Genomic DNA, 24,948 nt, shown 5'->3' with positions numbered 1-24,948 from the left:
GTGTCCAAGATCAAGTGACCACATATGCTGAGTTTATTGCTGTTTTGCTTCATTGGGATACATGTCTGGTTTTATACCTGTACATCTCTTGGTGACTGTAGCTTTGTAATATACTTTGACACCAGAACATGGTGTCAAACATGTCAACATCTACCCCTTTGTTTCTGTTCAAGAATGCTTTGATTGTTAAGGGTTTTCTGTGTTTCCGTATGAATTTAAGGATTGCCTTTTCTCTCTTTTTTTGAGGAATAATTGACACAAAACATTACATCACAACATAGGGATTCAACAATTCTATACATTCTACTGTGCTCACCACAAGTATTGCTACTATCTGTCACCATGCAATGCTAGTACAACACCATTGACTATATTCCCGTGCTACGCTTTTCTACTTCATGACTTTTTCACTCTGTAACTGGAAGCCTATACCTCCCACTCCACTTCATCCATTTTGCCCATCCCCTCACCTCCCACCCCTCTGGTAACCATGTTTGTTCTATGTATTTATTGATCTGTTTCTGCTTTTTGTTTTGTTTTTTAGATTCCACATATAAGTGGAATCACTTACCATAATATCCTATAGATCCACCCATTTTGCCACAAATGGCAAGATCTCACTCTTTTTTATGGATGAGTAATATTCCATTATATATATACACACATATATACTTTATATACATACATATATATTATACACATACCATATCTTCTTTATCCATTTATCTGTCAGTGGACATTTATGTTGCTTCCATATCTTGGCTATTGTAAATAATGCTGCAATAAACATAGGGGTGCATTTTTTTTGAATTAGTGTTTTTGTTTTTCTTGGGTAAATATCTAGTAGTGAAATTACTGGATCACATGGTATTTCAATTTTTAATTTTTTAAAAAGATTTATTTATTTATTTTAGAGAAAGGGTGCACATGTGAGTGGGGGCAGGGGCAGAGTCAGAGGGAGGGGGAGAGAAATCCTCAAGCAGACTCTCTGCTGAATATAGAACCCAACTCTGGGCTGGATCTCAGGACCCTGAGATCATGATCTGAGTTGAAATTAAGAGTGGGATGCTCAACTGACTGAGCCACCCAGGTATACCTCTCTATTTTTAATTTTGAGGAAGCTCCTTGCTGTTTTCCGCACCAATTTACATTTCCACCATGTTACATCTTTTTATTGAACTGTTCCTTTTATCATTAGGTAATGTCCTTCTCTGTCTTTTGTTACATACTTTAAAAAAAAAGTTTTTGTTTATTCATGAAAAACACAGAGAGAGACAGAGACAGAGGGAGAAGTAGGCTCCCTGTAGGGAGCCTGATATGGGACTCGATCCCAGGATCCTGGGATCATGACTTAAGCCAAAGGCAGATGCTCAATCACCACGCCACCCAGGCGGCCCTACAGTCTATGTTTTAAAGTCTATTTTGTCTGATATGAGTATTGCTACCCGAGATTTTATTTTTCTTTCAATTTGCATGGAATATCTTTTTCCATCCTTTCACTTTCCGTTTGTATGTGTCCTTAGGTCTGAAGTGAGCCTCTTATAGACAGCATACGGATGGGTCTTGTTTTTTTTTTTTTTTTTAAGATTTTATTTTATTCATGAGAGACAGAGAGAGAGAGGCAGAGACACAGGCAGAGGGAGAAGCAGGCTCCATGCAGGGAACCTGACGCGGGACCCAAACAAACCCGGGTCTCCAGGATCACGCCCTGGGCAGAAGGCAGGCGCTAAACCGCTGAGCCACCCAGGGATCCCCCTGGGTCTTGTTTTTTGATCCATTCTGCCACCTCATGTCTTTTGATTGGAACATTTAGACCATTTACATTTAAATGGTAAACACTACCTTTACTGTATGTTTGCTTTTACTCATGAAATATTTTTCCTTCCAGAATTTTCTCACTTCTATTTTTTTAAAGATTTTATTTATTTATTCATTAGAGACACAGAGAGAGAAAGAGAGAGGCAGAGACACAGGCAGAGGGAGAAGCAGGCTCCATGCAGGGAGCCCGATGTGGGACTCAATCCCGGGGCCCCCGGGTCATGCCCTGGGCCAAAGGCAGACACTCAACTGCTGAGCCACCCAGGCATCCCAAATTTTCTCACTTCTAATTATATCCTTTTCTTTTCTACCTAAAGAAGTCTCTTTAACATTTCTCACAAGGCTAGTTTAGTGGTGGTGGACTTTCATTCTTTTAAAGATGTATTTATTTATTTATTTGAGAGAGTACATGCATGCACAGAGGGGGAGGGGCAGAGGGAGAGGGAAAGAGAATCTTAAGCAGACTCTGTGCTGAGCAGAGTTCCATGTGGGGCTCAATCTCATGACCCTGTGATCATGACCTGAACGAAAACCAAAAATCAGATGCTTAACCAAGTATGCCACCCAGGTGGCTTAGTGGTGGTGAACTTTTAAAACTTTTGTTTGTCTGGGAAACTCTATCTCTCCTTCCATTCTGAATGGTAATCTTGCTGATTAAAGTATTCTTGGTTGTAGGTTTTTTTTTTTTCCTTTCAGCACTTTGAATCTATCATGTCACTCCTTTCTGGCCTGCAAAGTTTCTTTTCTTTTCTTTTTTTTGAAGATTTTATTTATTTATTCATGATAGACACAGAGAAGGAGAGGCAGAGACATTGACAGAGGGAGAACAGGCTTCCTGTGAGGAGCCTGAAGTGGGACTCCATTCCAGGATCCCAGGATCACGACCTGAGCCAAAGGCAGATGCTTAACCACTGAGCCACCCAGGTGCCCCAGGCCTTCAAAGTTTCTGATGAAAAATCACCTCATAATCTTATGGGATTTCCCTGTCACATAACTAGTAGATTCTCTCTTGCTGCTTTTAAAATTCACTATCTTTAATCTTTGGCATTTTAATTATTATGTATCATGGTGTGGAATTCCTTGAGTTCATTGTATTTGGGGCTCTCTGTGTTTCCTAAACTTAGATGAGTGTTTCTTTCTGTAGGGTAGGGAATTTCTCAGCTATTATTTCTTCATATAAGTTTTCTGTTCCTTCCTCTCTCTCCTTTTCTGGGATTCCTATCATGTGAATGTTTATTTGCTTGATGTTATTCAAGAGATCCCATAAGATATCCTCATTTTTAAAAATTCTTTTTTAATTTTTGCTGTTCAGCTTGGGTGTTTTCACTCAAGCTTTGGATATTTTCCAGATCACTAATATGTTCTTCGGCATCCTCCAATCTTTTGTTGATTCCCTATAGTGTCTTTTTCATTTCAGTTCTTCTGTTCTTTAACTCTGACTGGAAGGAGTTCCAGCAGCTCTCCTACCATTTGGCAGAGTTGTAGGGCTTAACTTTTTATATTTCATGTGCTCTTTTTAGAATTTTAAAAAATATTTTATTTATTGATTTATTTGAGAGAGAGAGAGAGAGAGCGGGGGCAGAAGCAGAGGGAGAGGGAGAAGCAGACTCCCTGCTGAGCAAGGAGCCTGATGTGGGGCTCAATCCCAGGACCCTGAGATCATGACCTGAGCCAAAGGCAGACCCTCAACCAACTGAGCCACCCAGGCAACCCTCACATGCTCTTTTAAATTGGCTTTTTCCCCCCTGTGCCCCAGGGAAGACAAGTCTGCTCAGTCTCACTGCAGTTTATAGCATCCAAGGTGGGGGTCCCTTTGTTATTGTATTTCCATCTCTCTTGCCATTTTCTGGTGGTCTTTCTATCTTTTCTTGAGTAGAAGCTGTTCAGTCACCCCTCAGTTCTTCAGGATGACTTTCTCCATGAGTAGGTATAGATCAGTGTGTCCTATGGAGGAGGCGAGTTCAGGGTCTTCCTATGTTGCCACCCTGGACTGGAACTCCAGATTAGTTTTCTTCTTTTTTTTTTTTCTTTTAAAAATATTTATTTGATGCTTCATTCTGCAAAGGATTTGATGATTAAAAAAGGTATTTGATGATTTATAACATGTTATAAAATTTATAACAAAATTTTAAAAATATTAAGACTGTAGAAAGAATAACACCAATGCATAAATGAATATGTATATTCTATATGTATATGTGTCCATATATCTATCTGTGTATATATACATATATGTATATGAATATATACATATATATATTCTCCAATGTAGATGATTGGAGACAGTCATATATATTCATAGACAATATTCATTCATTCAATATTTTGAATCCATACAACCATTTCTCAACTCTACTGCTACCATTACACTCCACATCCTTCTTCCCTCTGGCCTAGCTTCTTTCCCACCTCCACTGTTGCCCCATTCTCATCCCTTGCTCAGAAAGTAGTCAGAGTGGAGCACCTGGGTGGCTTATTTGGTTAAGCATCCAACTCTTGGTTTTGGCTTAGGTTGTGATCTCAGGGTCCTGAGATCCAGCCCCACATCAGGCTCCTGATCCAGCCCCACATCAGGCTCCATACTCAGTGAGGAATCTGCTAGAGATTCTCTCCCTCTGTGCCCCTCCCCACACTTGTGCATGCTGTCTCTCTCTCTAAAATAAATAAATACATCTTTAGGGGGGAAAAAAACACAAAGGAAACAGCCAGAGGATACTTTAGAAACATAAGCCTGGTTCTGAAAAGCACCCCTGCTGCTCCTGCTTAACATCCTCTACAGGTTTCCTCTTGCATTTAGGACAAAAGTCAATGTCCTTCAATATGTCCCACTAAGCTTTTTGTGGTGTGATGCTGACAGCCTTTAGTGGCCATTGTTGATTTTGAGCTGTCCATTTGTACTTCCTAATTGCAATCTAGTTTTCTTTAAGGGAATGAATCACCTCTTTCCCATTGGATACAGTCTGGTGGAACCATCAGTCAGGCGCTGTCTTTTCCTAGGCATGGGGCAAGATTTTGTTCAAGCATGTCTTAAGATCAAGGCCAATAGATGCTCCAGGAATGTGAGTTGAGGGACAGAAGTGAAAGTTGGTTAAAGGTGATTTATCCAGGAGGCGAGTAACTATATCTGGCCATTCCTACCACAAGACTCTTTCTGGCCTTCCTGCTCCCTAGTGCTTTGGAGATTCCTGAATCCTGCCTATTTGAAAGCCTTTCCATCAATTCAGGATTGTTTTTCCCCCATTTCTGTAAAGAATGCCATTTAGATTTTTATAGAGATTATGTTAAATCTATAGATCATTGGGGGTTCTATGGGTATTTTAACACTAGTAATTCTTTTAGTCCATGAACATAGGATATCTTTCCTTTTTTTTTTCATGTGTCTGCTTTAATTTCTTTCTTCAGTTCTTATAATTTTCAGTATACTAGTCTTTTATTCCTTTGCTAAGTTTATTCCTTAAGGACCTTATTGTTTTTGAAGCTATTGTAAACCAAATTTTTTAAAGTAGGCTCCATACCCAGCATGGAGCCCAGTGTGGGGCCTGAATTCTCTTTCTTTTTTTTTTTATTGATCACCAAAATTTTATTGGTAAGCAGAATTCTATAGGTAATGCATCTCTTAGTGATAAGTAAGTGCAGGAGAACAAAACTTTTGTTATAGGTATGTCACTTAGTTTTTCGAACTTCTAGCACATTGTGGTGCCTGAATTCTCAACCCTGAGATCAAGACTCGAGCTGAGACCAAGAGTTAGATGGTTAACTGACAGCCACCCAGGTACCCCAGCAGGATTGTTTCTTTAATTTCATTTTCAGATAGTTCGTTTCTGGTATATAGCAATGCAACTAATTTCTCTATTTTGATTCTGTATTCTAAAGCTTTACTGAATTCTTTTATTAATTCTTTTTTTTAAAGATTTTTTATTTATTCATGAGAGACAGAGAGAGAGAGGCAGAGATACAGGCAGGGGGAGAAGCTGGCTCCATGCAGGGAGCCTGATGTGGGACTTGATCTGGGGACTCCAGGATCACGCTCTGGCCCGAAGGCAGGCACTAAACCACTGAGCCACCCAGGGATCCCTCATCTATTAATTCTAACAATATTTTGGAGGCTTCTTTAGGGTTTTCTACATATAAGATCATGTCATCGGCCAACAGAGATAATTTTACTTCTTCCTTTTGGATTTTGATGCCTTCTATTTCTTTTTCTTATCTGATTGTTCTGCTAGGACTTTCCAATCCTATGTTGAATTAAAGTGTCATTCTTGTCTAGTTCCAGATCTTAGAAGAAAAGCTTTCAGTTTTCCACCATGGAGTATACTCTGGCCTGGGGGCTTTTCATATATGGCTTTTAAGATAAGTTCCTTTAATATCGTATTTCTTAACAGTTTTTAAAATCATGGATGTGTGTTGAATCCTGGCAGATGCTTTTTTACATCTATTGAGATGATCATATGGTTTCTACCTTCATTCTGTTAATGTGGGGCATCACTTTTTAAATTTGCTTATGCTGAATTATCCTCGCATTCCAGGAGTAAATCCCACTGAGTCATGGTAGACAGTGTGCTGTTGAAGTTGGTTACTAATACGTGGTTGATAATTTTTTCACCTTTGTTCACCAGGGATATTGTCCTATTTCTTTTCTTATGATGTTTTTGTCTGACTTTGGTATCAGAGTCATACTGCCTTCATAAAACAAATTTGTTAGTGCTTCCTCTTACTCTGTTTTTTGGGAAAGTTTGAGAAGGATCAGTGTTCATAATTTAAATGTTTGATAGGATAGAATTCACCTGAGAAGCCATCTGATATTGGGCTTTTATTTCTGGGCTACTTTATTTTCTTTTTAAATTCTAGTTGGTTAACATACAGTTCAATATTGGTTTCAGGAGTAGAGTTCAGTAGTTCATCATTTACATATAACAGCCAGTGCTCATCATAGTACCCTCCTTAATACCCATCTATCCCACCTCCCTCCCACCTCCCTCCATGAACTCTGTTTGTTCTGTATAGTTAAGAATATCCCATGTTTTGTTTCCCCCTCTCAAATGTTCATTCATTGTTTCTTAAATTCCACATATGAGTAAAATCATATGTGAATGGATAGAGAAGATGTGGTCTATGTATACAACGGAGTATTACTCAGCCTTTTGAAATGACAAATACCCACCATTTGCTTCGACATGGATGGAACTGGAGGGTATTATGCTGAGTGAAATAAGTCAATCGGAGAAGAACAAACATTATATGGTCTCATTCATTTGGGGAATATAAAAATTAGTGAAAGGGAATAAAGGGAAAGGAGAGAAAATGAGTGGGAAATATCAGAGAGGGTGACAGAACATGAGAGATACCTAACTCTGGGAAACAAACAAGGGGTGGTGGAAAGGGAGGTGGGCAGGGGGTTGGGGTGACTGGGTGATGGGCACTGAGGGGGGCACTTGATGGGATGAGCACTGGGTGTTACGCTATATATTGGCAAATTGAACTCCAATAAAAATTTTTTTTAAATCATATGGTATTTGTCTTTCTCTGATTGACTTATTTGCTTAGCATAATACACTCTAGCTTGCATCCACATCATTGCAAATGGCAAGATTTCATTCTTTTGATGGATTTTCATTTATTTTTGATGGCTAATATTCCATTACATATATGTGAGATATGTGTGTTATTAATTTTAGCCATTCTGAAAGGTGTGAAGAGGTATCTCATCATGGTTCTGATTTGTATTTCCCTGATGATGAGTGATGTTGAGCATCTTTTCATGTGTCTGTTAGCCAAGGGTCTCATTTTTGGAAAAATGTCTTTTGTCCATTTCTTAGCTGGATTATTTGTTTTTTGGGGGTGTTCAGTTTACTAAGTTCTTTATAGATTAGATACTAATACTTTTTCAGATATGCCATTTGTAAATATTTCCTCTGGGATATTTTTTCATTACAGTTTTAATCTTATTTGTCTTTGGTCTCTTCAGGTTTTCTATATATTCTTGATTCAGTTTTGTGTGTATGTTTCTAGGAATTTATCTATTTTTTCTCAGTTGTCCACTTTGTTGGTATATAATTGTTTATTATAGTCCCTTGTGATCTTTTTTCATTTCTTTGGCATCCATTGTAATGTCTTCTCTTTCATTTCTGATTTTGAATTTTCCCTCCTTTTTTTCCATGGTCAGTCTAGCTAAAAGTTTGTTAATTTTGTTCATCCTTTAAAAAGAAAACCCAGCTCATTTATCAATTCTCCCTCACCCCAATAATTCTTCATAGCCTTGTAGTGGTGTTTGTGCATTTGAAGAAGCAGTCACCTCTTCTAGTCTTCACAATCTGGCTTTGGCAGGAAAAGCCCTTCACTAGTCATCTTGGCTGGAGATTATGGGTATGCCAGTTAGCAGGGTTCCTCAGTAGGACTGCTGTCTGGGTCCATGGATTTGTGGACCATTTGACAGGGTCTGCAGGTATGTCCATGGCCAGGTTCATGAACAGACAGGCCAGGTTACAGGCTTGATAAAACCTCTTTGAAGTAAAGCAAGGGTGAAATGTGAATACCAAGGAGGAAGACATAAGCCAGATTGCAGACATGCAGGAACTAAATGCTACTTGAAATTAGTTGTATTTGAAATAGGCCTTACAGGTTAGGGTAGAACTAGCCAGGTTTAAATCAAGTAGGCATATGATGAGAGCAGTCCAAATGACTGCAAAGGGGCCAAGCCAGTAGTGTGCTAGTAAATGTTTAGCACCTAACATTATAGGAGGGGGAAAATATCCACATATCTCAAATTTGTGGTGATTATCAATTTCTGTAGTATGAATACTACCACCATTGCCAGTAAAAGCCACCAACATAGCAACTACTTTACAAACGAAACATTTAACAAAGGGTTTCTGTGAATTTGTCCATGCCCATTCCAGGACACCAATAGGCTGTTTCATGCATTTTACCCAGCATGGTGTTATGATTGGCACTACAAATAGTTCTTTGAGGTTTTTTTATCCCTACCAAAGGACAGAGAGAAAAGATGCATTTAAAAAAGCAAAGATCCAGCAGGCTCCCATTTGAATATAGGCCTCCTCTTCCTTGAATAAGAATTTTACCCAGTAGGAGGAGCTCCTTGAGTTCCCATTAATGACCTGGCATCACCTCCCTAGCTTTTTCTGGAAATGCTACTCACATGTCTGCTTGCTTAGCAAAAATGAATGGCCAATGTGAAATAACTTCAGTGTCTCCCAAACATTTACTCCGATACTGGATGTGATTTGAGGCCAGTCTCACCAGCATGGCAGCCCTCAACTGGCCCAAGTTTAAGGTATTCTTGGAGCCTTTTCTTAGAATACTGCTATGACAATGGCCCATGATCATGGGTTTCTGGGGATAGATGCAGAAAGGAGATGTTATCATGACTCTTCTCTTCCAAAAGCATAAGTCCAGCCTTTTGCTGCTTGAGCTAGCTCTGCAACTGAAAAAGACATTCTGATCCAGTAGGGCCTCACTTAGGTGGTCTTACAGCTCTCTAGAGTCCTTTACCATGGAATTTTTCCAATAGACTTCATGGCATTGTTTCATTTGTAGAGGTGGGATGAGAATTAAGTCAATATTATTGGAATAACCAATAAATAGGTAAGTATCCGAGATATGCTGGATATAATTCCATCTCCGTATTTTCAACCTCGTGTAAGGCTAGAAAGTCCTCATTTAAAAAAGTGTTATTATTTTTCTCCACCTATTTATTCTCCTTCCCCCCCTTCTTCTCCCTTTTCTTTTTCTTCATGACAGAGAAATTGGGGTTTAGAAATACCTTCTGCAAAGTGTATACCTACCATGTTGCAGAACCATTAAGTAACTCTAGATTATAATCAGCTAGGGTATAAATTATTCTACACCAAGATCCCACCCTGGTCTCATCCTCATATTTAATTCTAGGCATTTCATTCATGGAGGCACAATATAACAAGATTTCCCTCAAGGAGACTGAATGAAGAACCAAAATAAAGACTCTCAGGAAATGCATTTTTCCTGAGATAAACAGTTTCTCTGCAAAGGAGAGCCAGCTGAGGACCAAACTTAGTTTCTAGGTCTTTCATGCACATCTAGCATAAAAGGAGTTTTGGACCATAATCCAAGGAACTCACGTTTGGTTCCCTTCCTGATCTGAATATCTAACATACATACCCTTCTGATGCCCTGCAACCCACTCAGGTCTTGTGTTTAAAAAGACCTTGTTGCTGGGTCATAGGGTAGCTCTATTTTTAACTTTTTGAGAAAGCTCCATACTGTTTCCCAGAGTGGCTGCACCAGCTTGCATTCCCACCACCAGTGTAAGAGGGTTCCTCTTTCTTCGCATCCTTGCCAACATTTGTTGTTTCCTGAGTTGTTTGTTTCAGCCATTCTGATTGTAGGGTGATATCTCATTGTGGTTTTGATTTGTATTTCCCTGATGCCAAGTGATATTGAATATTTTTTCAGGTATCTGTTGGCCATTTGTATGTCTTCTTTGGAGAAATGTCTGTTCATGTCTTCTGCCCATTTCTTGACTGGATTTTTTGTATTTTGGGTATTGAGTTTGATACGTTCTTTATACATCTTGGATACTAACCCTTTATCTGATACGTCATTTGCAAATATCTTCTCACATTTTGTAGGTGCCTTTAGCTTTGTGGACTATTTCCTTTGCTGTGCAAAAGCATTTTATCTTGTTGGAGTCCCAATAGTTCATTTTGGCTTTTGTTTCCCTTGCCTTTGGAGACATAACTAGCAAGAAGTTGCTGCAGCTGAGGTCAAAGAGGTTACTGCTTACATTCTCCTCTAGGATTTTGATGGATTCTTGTCTCACATTTAGGTCTTTCATCCATTTTGAGTTTATCTTTGTGTATAGTGTAACAAAGTGGTCCAGTTTCATTCTTCTACATGTGGCTATCCAATTTTCCCAACATCATTTGTTGAAGAGACTGTATTTTTCCATTGGATATTGTTTCCTGCTTTGTCAAAGATGAGATCACCATAGAGTTGAGAGTCCACTTCTGGGTTCTGTATTCCATTCCATTGATCTTTGTGTCTGTTTTTGGGCCAGTACCATACTGTCTTGAAGACTACAATTTTGTAATACAGCTTTAAGTCTGGAACTGTGATGTCACTAGCTTTGGTTTTCTTTTTCAATATTCCTCTGGCTATTCGGAGTCTTTTCTGGTTTCATACAAATTTTAGGATTGCTTGGTCCAGCTCTGTGAAAAATGTTGATGGTATTTTGATAGGGATTGCATTGAATGTGTAGGTTTCTCTGGATAATACAGGCATTTTAACAACATTAATTCTTCCAATCCATTTCTTTGTGTCTTCCTCAATTTATTTCATGAGTCAGAGTACAGATCCTTTACCTCTTTGGTTAGATTTATTCCTAAGTATGTATCATTTTTGATGCAATTGTAAATGGAATAGATTCCTTAATTTCTCTTTTTTCTGTCTCATTGTTAGTGTATTGAAATGCAACTGATTTCTGTGCATTGATTTTATATCCTTCCATGTTGCTGAATTACTGTATGAGATCTAGCAATTTTTGGGTGGAGTCTTTTGAATTTTCCACATAAAGTATCATGTCATCTGCAACGAGAAAGATTTTGACTTCTTTACCAATTTGGATGTATTTTATTTCTGTTTGTCTGATTGCTGAGGCTAGGACTTCTAGTACTGTGTTGAACAACAGTGGTGAGAGTGTACATGCTTGTCATGTTCCTGACCTTAGGGGGGAAAGCTCTCAGTTTTTCCTCATTGAAAATGATACTCACTGTAGTCTTTTAGTATATGGCTTTTATGATATTGAGGTATGTTCCCTCTGTCCCTTGTATTACTAGGTATTTACCCCAAAGATATGAATTTAGTGATCTGAAGGGACACTACACCCCAATGTTTACCACCACAATGTCTACAATAGTCAAACTATGGAAAAAGCCCATATGTCCATAGACAGATGAATGGCTAAAGAAGATGTGGTGTATATATACAATGGAATATTACTCAGTCATTAAAAGAATGAAATGAAATCTTACCATTTACATTGACATGGATGGAACTGGAGGGTATTATGTTGAGCAAAATAGTCAATCAGAGAAAGACAATTATATTATTTCACTCATATATGGATTATAGAAATAGCACTGAGGATCATAGGGAAAGGAAGGAAAAACTAAATAGAAGAAATCAGAGAGGGAGAAAAACTGTGAGCAACTCTTAATTCTAGGAAACAATCTGAGGGTTGCTGAAGGGGATAGGGACAAGGGGATGTGGTAACTGGGTGATGGGCATTAAGGAGGGCACATGATGTGATGAACACTGGGTGTTCTAGGCAACTGATGATTTACTGGGCTGTACATTTGAAACTAATGAGACACTATATGTTAACTAATTGGATTTAAATAAAATAAGGTATTTTTAAAAGTCCTTATTGCTACATAATTTTCCTGAGGCTCCTTTAACTCCCTAATCCACCTGTCACATATCATTGTATCTTTGCTGTTTCAATTTCCCACTAAATACAACAGCAAGTTATATAGCTTATCCTCTCTGGGGGCCTCCTAATGCTCACATTGTGTGGCAATTGAACAGTTTCTTATTGTGATTGTCATTGAAGGTTTTGAGATCCACCATGCAAGAGGAGCTGGAGGCAGCACAGAAAAAACTTTCTGTGCGTGACTTGTTCCACACACCTATCCTGCGTAGAAGGATCTATTTTGCATCCTTTGTGAGGTAGGCTTTACACCGTGCATGAAGAATATGAAAATATTGGAGACATTAATCTATTCATATCAAAGGATACATGTTGTGGGGATAGATTTGGAGATAAAACATGAAGAAGCCATAAAGATAATTGCATTCTTCAGTTACAGGACTGACCCAGAACTCATTGTACAATGAGTTTTGTTTATTATATCACACCACCAGGCTCAGCATCTGAAAACTGAGGCTGTGGACTTCAATCATAGTAGAGATTTTAGCTTTAAGTTTCTTCACTTGTTTATTTCCACTTCAATTAAGACAAAATTACAAACAGTTAGGGCACCTGGCTGTCTTAGTCAGAAGAGTGTGTGCCACTTGCTCTCAGGATTGCGAGTTGAGCACCACCACGTTGGGTGTAGAGATTACTTAAATAAATTTTTAAAAAAAATTTTAACGTGCACTCACATATATGATTCAATGAATATTTACGTATGTAAATATGCAATCATCACCCAAATCAGGATATAGAAAAAACTGTAAAACTCAAGGGCTTCATTGTGTATTCTTAAGTACAATACCCCCCACCCACCAAAAAAAGTAATAATTGTGACCGCCATCATTATGCAATATTTAATCACAGTTTTTAAAGCATCACCATGTAGAATATTCTACAAAACAGACCATGCCTTTTGTACTTGGACACCAAGCACTGGCTGTTTGATGACACTTATGACTGTCATTTGTAGAACTTAGGGTCTAAACATAATGACATCTTTCTTCTTTTGTTCACCATAGATTTGCAAACTACATGCCCTTTTTTGGCCTGACTCTCCATCTCCAGCACATGGGGAGCAATGTTTTCCTGTTCCAGGTTATCTTTGGCATGGTCAACCTCCCCGCCAATTACATTGCATTCTTGGCACTGAATCATATGGGCCGTCGAGTAAGCCAGGTGCTTTTCATGTCCTTACTTGGAATCTCCATTCTGACCACCACATTTCTGCCTGAAGGTGAGAAAAGAGCACAGGTTGAAGAAAGGAAATATCTCAGGGACTTGGGGACTCAGAGACCGGATTCACACAAGGAAAGGGAGAATATGGTTCTGATGATTCCCCAAAATCGATTTGAGGATTCAGGATAGATTCTACTATTGAGTGGCTAGGAAAGAGTCAAAGGTCAGTAAAAGTTGATTCAGACATATGGCAGTCCTCATCACATCTGAGAAGCATCTGGTGCCATTTCTTCCTAAAAGTTTCTCTAGGCGAGCAATCGATCACTTGCCATTTTGATGTTGACCAATCATGCTTGTAATTGTAAATGACAGTATTGTGTCCAATATATGTTAATTGTATCTCATACAAGGACACAATACTGCCACTTTCTCTGGTTGCTTTCTTGTTATTACACTGTCAGTGACAATTTACTCCCTGATGTCCACTCGTGTCTCTTGTATTAGGTCACCATAACAGTAATCCTGGCTTAGGGAGGACCTTTTGATTTCAAGGTAATAAAAATATCTTGTCTTCAAGCAGAGAAGTACACAATAGGAACAAAGAGTGAAGCAGTTAAAGCCTCTCTTAGAATCAATTTTATGAAATTAAATGATCATATGCAATGAATAGGGGAACCGAGGTGGTCCTCGTGCTTCACTTAATTCCCAGGATAGCTGTGCATCTTACAGGATCCTAGGTTGCTCTGCTCTCATCTTGGATATCAGCAATGATGCACATTTGCTGCTTTACCACAGAGCTTACCCCAATGCTCTAACACTCCTATGAGATTTTTTAAAATTGAGTAGAAAACTGACCCTCTGAAACTTCCTTTCAGAGGTTTCCAAAGCCCAATAATTTTTCCCTTTATTCGGATCTTTATTCTTAAATCTTCAAACATTACTCTAGATCAAGCTGCTCTCCAGCTTATCCATAACATAAGACTTCTGTTCTCTTATTACTCTCTGCTGTGGTACCAGCCCCAACTCAATATTGTGTGTGCACCTAGGTTTTAAACTTCTCAAGGACATCAGTGAGTTTTAAATCCCTCGGTAATTGTCATATGTGAGTCCTGCTTTATACATGAAGGGCAGAGGAGACACTGGACAGAATATATGAAAGCAAACTACATTCCCTTCTCCTCCATCTTTGGCAAATCTCTGATATAAAAGGGAGAGGTAATGAAATGGCCTGGGTTTTTTATTCTGTTTAAGTTGTAACCAACAGATAAGTTGTATTTCTCAGCCACTAGTCACTACACAGTCTCTGCCTCTGTGCACTTTTTCTGCAATGTATGTAACACGTGAAAACATCTCCAGTTGTGTCTTTTTCACTTATAATTTAGTGGATGGTGATTCCTTTAGTTCCGAAGTCTTGAGTCTCACTGGTCTTCCTCTCCAGAAATGCAGACCCTGCGTGTTATTTTGTCAACTTTGGGAGTAGGTGTTTCTTCTGCAACTGTCATGTGTTCTTCTACCCATGGAAATGAGCTACTTCCTACTGTAATCAGGTACAAATTGCATGGAAGCTCTATAGCAGGGCCAAAATAGACCTTTTCCAGCTAACTAGCATTTATAGTGGGAAGAACACTGATTAGTTATCAAAGTTATCAAAAGCATCAATTATAATAGTATTAATAGTAACAAAAATCACAGCCAAAAATCTGACTTTGGCAAGGCACTGTGTTGTTTTTTACTGTATCACCTCACTTAATCTACAGAACCACTCAATGGTAGGTGCTATGGATAGGAGTATTTTTTAAATAACAAAAGTATGTCTTAATGCACCTGTGCACTTGAAAATAATTGCCAGCAAATAAAAGAGCATATTTGAAATGTAAGAGTATTTCATCAAACTTCATGTATCTAAATACTGTTGTGGTATCTCCCATAATCGAAGCAAAATAATAAATCACAAATTACCTGCATGGATTTATACCGAATTATTTTTCTATTGTTTACACTCCAAGGGCAACAGCTATGGGAATCCTGGGACTTGCTGGTAGTATTGGAGCAGCGCTGGCTCCCCTCTTGATGATCCTAACCATTTATTCTCCCCACCTGCCCTGGATCATGTATGGAGTCTTCCCCATCCTCGCTGGTCTTGTCGTACTCCTCCTTCCTGAAACCAGGAATCAGCCTCTGCCTGACTCCATCCAGGACGTGGAAAAGGAGTGAGTAAATCTCCTGGCTGCCCCTAAGGTCTGCTCTAGGCTGTAATGAGGAAGGCAAGACACTTCAGGGTCATTGTCCCCTGGGAAAGATATATGAATTTTTTTAAGTAAGCTATAAGTCAAATGTGGGGCTTGAACTCATGACCCCAAGACTAAGTTGCCTGCCCTACCAACTGAACCAGCCAGCTGCCTCTCCCAGGGAAAGATTTAGACCTAGACATATTCCATGTTGTCAATGACTTTGGTTTAGCTACCACCATCTCTCCTCACATGGACCTCAGACTCCCTTGTGGCTCCCTAGATCACACAGATTAGCTCTGCCCAGCCTGCAGCAGTAGGTTTAGTGCTATAGGGACCAAAATTATGTATCTTAATGTGACAAACATGCCCTGAAGGTATTTCACAGACATTCAAAGATCCAGACACCAGACTCTCATCCTTCAGACCCCAGCAGCCACCAGCCTGGGAATGCATGAAGCTCTGAGGACTGCCCTGGCCCCTGAAGAATCTGAGCCAGATCAGGGAGATGATCTGAGTCCCTCCCACAGATGACAGTGCATCTTAGGGGAAGAGTCCTGTTGGGCTGTTGGTTGGATCCAGACCAGCTGGTTTCCACTGGGATGCAACTGTTGAGAAAAGAGGGAAAGGAAGAGTAAATATAATTTGGTTTGTCTGTTTTACACAGAACAAGAAATTTTATGATTTTGAATGATGGTGCATTCAAACAAATAAACTTAATCAGAGGAGAAGGCAGAGGGAAACTTCACATACTGAGGTGGATTTCTGGGCAGGTTTTAAAACCTTTAAAGGCTGAGGGCATAATTGTTCAGTCTTTTCTCTGATGTAGGACTTCCTTTTTACTTGACATTTTCACTTTAATAGTTCTTAGGTTATGAAGTTCAAAGTCTTTTGCCCATAAGGTTAAATGGAAAACAGAGAGCGAGTAAAACAATTTCTCTATATTAAGAATGTTAGGAAGAGTTTGTTTCTTTGTTCTTTCACATACATTTTAATAGGAAGAGTTTGTTTCTTTGTTCTTTCACATACATTTTAATGTCTAACTTTGAAATTTTATTACGGATGTCTTAATTTTTGATTTTTTAAAAATGGTAAGACAATGAATTTTCTTGACTTACAGATCATAGTATCTTTATAAATGATCAAGATACATGTACAAACAAAATTTCAGATGCTCTTGAAAACACATTTTGAGATATATAGCACATGTGGTACATATTTCTTTTGGAGTTTGCTTATCCTTCTAGAATACTGAAGAATACCCAATTTAAAATATAGGTAATTTTTGGGCTTGAAGCCTACTTAAAAGAGATAAGGAAAGAGAGAAAGAAAGAGAAAGAAAAATAGGGTGCATGGATGGCTCAGTCGGTTAAACATCAGACTCTTGATCTCAGCTCAGGTCTTGACCCCAGGGTCATGAGTTCAAGCCTGCCTACTCAAAAAGAGAAAAGGAAAAAGAAATAAAATATAGGCATTTTTAAATGATCAAGAATTAGAAAGGAATTTTAAACTTTTGTATACTGCCCTTGCCTCTCCCAAATCCCTTTGGCATCCAGATCCCTTGGCCTCCAAAGGTGAGAGTTGAAACTACAGAAGCTGTCTTCCCAAAATGCACTAAAATCCTTGGGGCAGGGTTCATGGTTTTTGTCAAAACTGGTGGATCAAGAATCAGCTTGCTCTAAAGAATGCAGGATATATATGCTGATTTGATGTCTTCTCATTTTTGTGCTGGTTTGTTTGGTCTCATTATATTTTTACCAGGAGAAAAGGCCCAAGAAAAGCAAAGAAGGAAGATACCTTCATGAAAGTGACACAGTTTTAAGGAGTTCCAGGAACTAACTGCTAATCAAAGAGCAAAATAGAGGAAGGAAAATCAGGATCATCCGCAGATACTGGAAAACTCTGTAAAATAAATAAAATAAAAAGATATAATGGAATCATGGATCCCATTTACAATTGCAGTACTAAGTAACTATATATAAAATGCTTACAATTAATCATGAGAAGTTTGAGGAAAGTCATAATTCTTAAAAATCTGTTTTATTACTGAAGTCTCATTGACATATAATGCTAAATTAGTTTCAGGTGCACCATATAGTGATTTGACAATTCTATAAATTAAAAGTCATAATATTTTAAAAGGAGTCATGGTAAAATATGTGTAAAATTGTAGATGTCTAGCATGTTTCTGGTTGAAAGGATAGAATAGCATTAAAAACACTGATTCTGTTCCAATTAATTGGTAGAGTAATTGACAGAATAATTACAATGCAAAACTCTATTCTTTTGGGACAACTCAAAAAAGAGTTCCAAATGTATGTACAAATTACATAATATACAAATATACAAATTAATAATAGACAAGATGATTGAACAAAAAGAGGCTCATGGAGGGAGGGTGCGGCAGGTGTTTTGGGTAGCATATGCTAAAATGAGATGCAGTAGGCCTAAAACACAAATAACAGATGCATTGACAAATCCAAAGAAGTCCAGAATGATATGGTAGCATGTATGACACATAAATTTTATAATTAGGGCATTGTAAATCAATGGTAAAGATGAATGAGTCCCATTAACTGACTTTATAAATAAATGCCTAATAGTTTAACTTCTTTCTCTAAACTAAAAAAATACTCCATGTGATTAAAAAGATATATATAACAATTAAACCATGTTATTCAATACAAAACCTGGCTACAAAATCTTGGGGTTACAAAAATATTCTGAATAGTAAAGCAAATGCCAGAAAGGTAAGTAGAAATAGATCAGACTAAATACTCACTTAAAACCTCTGTTGGCGGGGCGCCCAGCTGGCTCAGGCAGTTAAGCATCTGCCTTCGCTCAGGTCATGATCCTGGAGTCTTGGGATCCAACCCACATGAGCTCCCTGATCAGTGAGGAGTCTGCTTGTCCCTCCCCCCACTCATGCTCTCTCTCTCTCTCTCAAATGAATAAATAAAATCTTTTAAAAAATAAAACCTCTGTTGGACCAGCCCTAGAGATAGAAGACATCTAGAATAACATTCATTAAAATGATAAAAACTGTTAACCTCAAGTGGTGTACCTTTATGAGATTTTTCTTTTCTTTTTTTGTAAGTTTCTATATTCTAAGTTTAAAAAGGATAATGCAACATTTTAAAATATTATAAGGAATCATGAAAAATAAATTGCAGGGTGCCTGAGTGGTTCAATTGGTTAAGAGTCCAACTCTTGATTTCAGCTCAGGTCATGATCTCGGTTGTGAGATCAAGTCCCGCACTGGGCTCCAAGCTAGGCATGAAGACTGCTTAAGATTCTCCCTCTCTAAATAAAAAAAATAAAAAAAAAAAGGGATCCCTGAGTGGCGCAGCGGTTTGGCGCCTGCCTTTGGCCCAGGGTGCGATCCTGGAGACCGGGATCGAATCCCATATCGGGCTCCCGGTGCATGGAGCCTGCTTCTCCCTCTGCCTGTGTCTCTGCCTCTCTCTCTCTCTCTCTCTCTCTGTGACTATCATAAATACATAAATTTAAAAAAAAATTAAAAAAAAAAGATTCTCCCTCTCCCAGGACACTTTGGTGGCTCAGTGGTTTGAGGATCTGCCTTTGGCTTGGGTTGTGACCCTGGGGTCCTGGGATTGAGTCCCACATCAGGCTCCCCTCAAGAAGCCTGCTTCTCTCTCGGCCTATGTCTCTGCCTTTCTCTGTGTCTCTCATGAATAAATAAATAAAATCTTAAAAAAAAAAGATTCTCCCTCTCCCTCTGCTCCTCCCCCCTCAAAAAAATTGCAAAAGACAAATAAAAAATATTCAAAATGGATCTATATTAATATGCATATCTAATAAATATTCATGAAAAGAATACATAATTCAATATTAAATAGTCAAAAGGTAGGAGCGTATAATTTTCAAAAGAAAAAAGTCTCATAATAATGCAAAATTGTACAAAACCACTGGGATTTGAAGCCATTCAAACTAAAATAAAAGACTTGTAAATAGAAATGTATTAATTGATGACAGGGCATGCTATAGAAATGCTTAAAACACTGGATGATGTCATCATAAAGAGCTTTGCAAACCTTTAATTAACTCAGTAATCATTTATTCAGCATATAACCGTTACCAAGCAGTACGCTGAGAACCTTGGATACAAAGAAGAAATGAAGAAAAAAGGCATAAGAGCAGCTGTAGCAGTGATCAGTCCACATGTGCGAGTGTGACATCACATTTTTATTTTTTAGGGCAACAAAATTTTATTTTTAACTCCCATCCCCTCCAGTTGGCAGAAAATTGCAACCAGTTAGTTATTTTCACAAAGCTTTCATATCAGGGCTATCTAGATTTCAGGGCACATACTTTGGCAAGATAGTGAGGTGACAACAGGGAGGGGCTACAGTGGTTGTCTATGTTCAAAATCCCCAAAATAAGAAAAAATTGCACAATGTAAATGACTTAAAATACACACACACACACACACTTGCACATACTTCTTACAGAACTGTGCTCAGGGTAATGCCATTTGTTGAGTGCCGCTGTGGTCGTATTTTGTTAAACTGCTGCTCTGGATATTTTTGTTTGAAAAACCTATCAAAGTAGGGCACAGTTGTTTCCTGGATGAGCAGAAACGAAAGATGCTTCTGGCAAGCAGAAAGTGTTAAGGTCTTTCAAGTTGTACAAAATGGACCTGAAGAATCATTTAAGTGTTCTCAAGATGCAAAGTTGGAGCTGATATATCCAACCAGTTGCAAAAAGTGTACAGCAGCCACCTCTTGAGGTCAAACCTGGTACCAGGCATGCAAGGAAGCTCCAGGATACCTAGCATGTTGGTTTTGTTCCATATCATCATCACATCATTTGATCATGTGTGAATTTCACCAAAGATTCATATTGTTCTGCTAGTTTTGTATTGCAGATTTGCTTATACTCCTCCTGAATTTTATCTTCATGGTCTTTTAAGAGACACTCACATATTATTCCCATTTGTCAGAGGGTACGGCTGAGCTGGTCCTTCTTCATCCAGAAGGAACCTGGACAACAAGCTGCTATGAAGGCCAAGGAATGAAGCTGACTCTCTGAAGTACAAGCTTCACAAGAACAACTTCTAAATGTCTCCACTTCTGATAATGACTGTATTCTTGTTTTATGTTCTGAAAAATTTATCTGGGTGTTGGTGGGCTCTGGCTGGGCGTCTGGGGCTGAGGCCAGGAGCAGGACCAGGCAGAGAGGTGCAGAGGCAACTGGGGGCCAACCTCCAGCTCCTCAGCAGGGTTTGCCTATAATCTTTAATTCCCAGTGAAAATAAAGAAGTTAGCAATTGTGGTCTGTCTGTTACACTGGCATTCTGTGGGTTGGCAGATTTATAAATACATGTCCTAATTTCCGGCAGTATATTTTTCTTCGAGGAAAATTTTTCAATGTGGCACAAAACACGTTTAACAACAGACCCAAATATCTTTAGTTCTTCTGTAAAAGGAAGTTATTCTTTTTATGAAAAGAATAAACTTGTGTCTGATAATGTGTCAGTATTTTATCTCATTTGGAAATTATTCAGATATTTAATGAATATCTATCATTTAACTTGTCTCAGGATAACTTCAAAGTTTCAAACCAAAAAAAAATATTGGAAACTGTTTTTAAATAGATGTACCATAATGCATAATTATTGTTGCAAATGTAATTTATAATCTTTTATCTCATGGCTAGTGAATTTGTTACTTGTTTTAACAATATGTTTAGATCACTCATGAAGATTTCATGAGACATTAAACAGCTCTGATCTTAAGTTATTTTCTTGCTGACAAATCTTGTAACAGAAATAACAGGAGTGTATGTGACTTTTAGTAAACTTAGGTGGAATAAGAATTGTTTGCGTTATATTTAATGCTGATAGCTCTAAAGAAATGCCTAGTTTAATTAAACCTGCAAATGTAAACTACCTTTTATTTACTGAAGATTATTCTAGACCATGTGAATTTGAAAAATATTTAGGTTAGTTTCTACATATCTAAGAACATACTTGATTTATGTAAGTGCTTGTCTGTCTTCCAGCCATTAAGTAGAGCACTTTATTTTTTTTTATTTTCCAATTTTATTTTATTTTTAAAGATCTTATTTATTTATTCATGAGAGACACAGACAGAGGCAGAGACACAGGCAGAGGGAGAAGCAGGCTCCCTACAGGGAACCTGACATGGGACCCAATCCCAAACTGGGATCACGCCCTGAGCCAAAGGCAGACGCTCAACTGCTGAGCCACCCAGGCATCCCAAATTTTCCAATTTTATTGAGAAATAATTGACAAACATCACTGAGTTTAAAGTATACAGGATGATGGTTTGACCTTACATGTATTGCAAAATGACCACACTAGATTTAGTTAAGATGCATCATCTCATATAGAAAAATTTTAGCCCTTTATTTTTTTTTAATTTTATAAATTAATTTTTATTGGTGTTCAATTTACCAACATACAGAATAACACCCAGTGCTCATCCCATCAAGTGTCCCCCTCAGTGCCCGTCACCCATTCACCCCCACCCCCCGCCCTCCTCCCCCTCCACCACCCCTAGTTCATTTCCCAGAGTTAGAAGTCTTTATGTTCTGTCTCCCTTTCTGATATTTCTCACACATTTCTTCTCCCTTCCCTTATATTCCCTTTCACTATTATTCATATTCCCCAAATGAATGAGAACATACACTGTTTGTCCTTCTCCGGTTACTGTGGCCAAGTTCAAAAAGGGTGTTGCCTGAGTTCTCCTCTAGGATTTTGATGGAATCTTGTCTCACATTTAGATCTTTCATCCATTTTGGGTTTATCTTTGTGTATGGTGCAAGAGAGTGGTCCAGTTTCATTCTTCTGCATATGGATGTCCAATTTTCCCAGCACCATTTATTGAAGAGACTGTCTTTCTTCTAGTGGATCGTCTTTCCTCCTTTATCGTATATTAGTTGACCATAAAGTTCAGGGTCCACTTCTGGGTTCTCTGTTCTGTTCCATTGATCTATATGTCTGTTTTTGTGCCAGTACCACACTGTCTTGATGACCACAGCTTTGTAGTACAACCTGAAATCTGGCATTGTGATGCCCCCAGATATGGTTTTCTTTTTTAAAATTCCCCTGGCTGTTTGGGGTCTTTTCTGATTCCACACAAATCTTAAAATAATTTGTTCTAAGTCTCTGAAGAAAGTCCATGGTATTTTGATAGGGATTGCATTATACATGTAAATTGCCCTGGGTAACATTGACATTTTCACAATATTAATTCTGCCAATCCATGAGCATGGAATATTTTTCCATCTCTTTGTGTCTTCCACAATTTCTTTCAGAAGTGTTCTGTAGTTTTTAGGGTATATTTTGAGAACCATTTGAATGGTAAATGGTTCTCCAACCTTTTATTTTCAGGTTGTAGGTGTCCTTCTGTCTAAAATGAGACCCTTGTAGACAGCAAATAGATGGGTCCTGCTTTTTTATCCAGTCTGAAACCCTGCGCCTTTTGATGGGGTCATTAAGCCCATTCACGTTCAGAGTTACTATTGACAGATATGAGTTTAGTGTCATCATGATATCTATTTAGTCCTTGTTTTTGTGGATTGTTCCACTGAACTTCTTCTTAAAGGGGAGTTTTAAGAGTCCCCCTTAAAATTTCTTGCAGAGCTGGTTTGGAGGTCACATATTCTTTCAGTTCCTGCCTGTCTTGGAAGCTCTTTATCTCTCCTTCCATTTTGAATGAGAGCCTTGCTGGATAAAGTATTCTTGGTTGCATGTTCTTCTCATTTAGGACCCTGAATATATCCTGCCAGCCCTTTCTGGCCTGCCAGGTCTCTGTGGAGAGGTCTGCTGTTACCCTAATATTCCTCCCCATGAAAGTCAGGGACTTCTTGTCTCTTGCTGCTTTAAGGATCTTCTCTTTATCTTTGGAATTTGCAAGCTTCACTATTAAATGTCGAGGTGTTGAACGGTTTTTATTGATTTTAGGGGGGATCTCTCTATTTCCTGGATCTGAATGCCTGTTTCCCTTCCCAGATTGGGAGTTTTCAGCTAGGATTTGTTCAAATGCATATTCTGGCCCTCTGTCCCTTTCGGCGCCCTCGGGAACCCCAATTAAGCGTAGGTTTTTCTTCCTTAGGTTGTCATTTATTTCCCTTAATCTGTCTTCATGGTCCCTTAATTGATTGTCTCTTTTTTCCTCAGTTTCCCTCTTTGCCATCAACTTGTCTTCTATGTCACTCACTCGTTCTTCCACCTCGTTAACCCTCGTCGTTAGGACTTCTAGTTTGGATTGCATCTCATTCAATTGATTTTTAATTTCTGCCTGATTGGATCTAAATTCTGCAGTCATGAAGTCTCGTGAGGCCTTAATGCTTTTTTCTAGAGCCACCAGTAGCTGTAGAATGGTGCTTCTGAATTGGCTTTCTGACATTGAAGTGTAATCCAGATTTTGTAACTCTGTGGGAGAGAGGGCTGTTTCTGATTCTTTCTTTTGAGGTGAGGTTTTCCTTCTAGTCATTTTGCTCAGTGCAGAGTGGCCAAAAACAAGTTGTATTGGAACACGGGGGAGTATCACTGGTCCGTCCAGCTGGTCTTCTGGGGGAGGGGCCTGCTGTGCTGATTTTCAGGTGTTAGCACTTGGGGGAGCTGCTCTGCCCCTGCCTGCTGCCGGGCTCAGCGGGGGTTGTTTACCCCGTGGGGCCCCAGGAGGAACAGCCACAGTTGCTATGGCAACTCTGGAAGCCTGGATTCAGCCTCCGCAGGAACTACGGGGCTCTCCGTCTGCAGGGCCTGGAGGCTCCGGGGCGGGGCCGCTGATCTGCTCAGCTCCGGGCAGGAGCGTCCTCGCTGTCCTGGGCCCTCCCGGCCTCTGCCTGTCCCGGGGGAGGCCGGATCCTGGGCTGTGTCCCGGCGCCCTGTGCTCCGGGGCCTGCGCTGTTGGATTCGCGCTCCCGCCCCGCAGCCCCCTCCGCGGAGCCGCCGCCCGAGCCCCTCCGAGCTGCTCCGGGCCCCGCCGTGCGCGCTGCAGCCCTTAGGGAGCTCGGCGCACTCTCCCGGGGCGCAGGTGTCTGTTAGTGTCCCCGGGAGCCCGAGGGCATCCCCGCCCTCCTGGGTCCTGCTCCACCTCCCTGCGAGCCCCTTTCCGCCCGTCCGGGAAGGTTGGTGCAGCTCCTGCTTCTCCGGGACGGGGCTCTCCTGTCCTGGGGACCCTCGCCCCGGCCTCAGCCTGGCTCCTCGCGGGGTCCCTCCCCCTCGGAGGCCTTTTGTGTCTTTATTTCTTTTTCCCCGTCTTC

At 39.4% G+C, this 24,948-nt stretch overlaps 1 protein-coding gene across 4 annotated transcripts in view; it reads left to right on the top strand.

Annotated features, from left to right (window-relative positions):
* LOC129503091 (organic anion transporter 7-like) overlaps positions 1 to 21,575 on the top strand; it is a 39,016-nt gene extending 17,441 nt beyond the window's left edge. For 2 of the 4 annotated variants that reach the window (XM_055315027.1, XM_055315026.1), the window contains 5 exons: positions 12,425 to 12,540; positions 13,306 to 13,520; positions 14,901 to 15,009; positions 15,469 to 15,672; positions 17,452 to 21,575. In XM_055315027.1, the coding sequence (XP_055171002.1) occupies positions 12,425 to 12,540; positions 13,306 to 13,520; positions 14,901 to 15,009; positions 15,469 to 15,672; positions 17,452 to 17,512 (705 nt within the window). In that variant the 3' untranslated portion in view covers positions 17,513 to 21,575. Of the gene's footprint in view, positions 1 to 12,424; positions 12,541 to 13,305; positions 13,521 to 14,844; positions 15,010 to 15,468; positions 15,673 to 17,451 lie in introns of those variants that run through there. The other 2 variants (XM_055315029.1, XR_008663116.1) reach the window with 2 other exon arrangements.
* The last annotated feature ends 3,373 nt before the right edge of the window (positions 21,576 to 24,948 follow it).

Source organism: Nyctereutes procyonoides, unplaced genomic scaffold (genome assembly GCF_905146905.1).
Source record: "Nyctereutes procyonoides isolate TBG_1078 unplaced genomic scaffold, NYPRO_anot_genome, whole genome shotgun sequence".
Taxonomy (NCBI): Eukaryota; Metazoa; Chordata; class Mammalia; order Carnivora; family Canidae; genus Nyctereutes; species Nyctereutes procyonoides.
The sequence above is the reverse complement of the archived record's forward strand: the minus strand, read 5'-3'. Positions and strand labels throughout refer to the sequence as shown.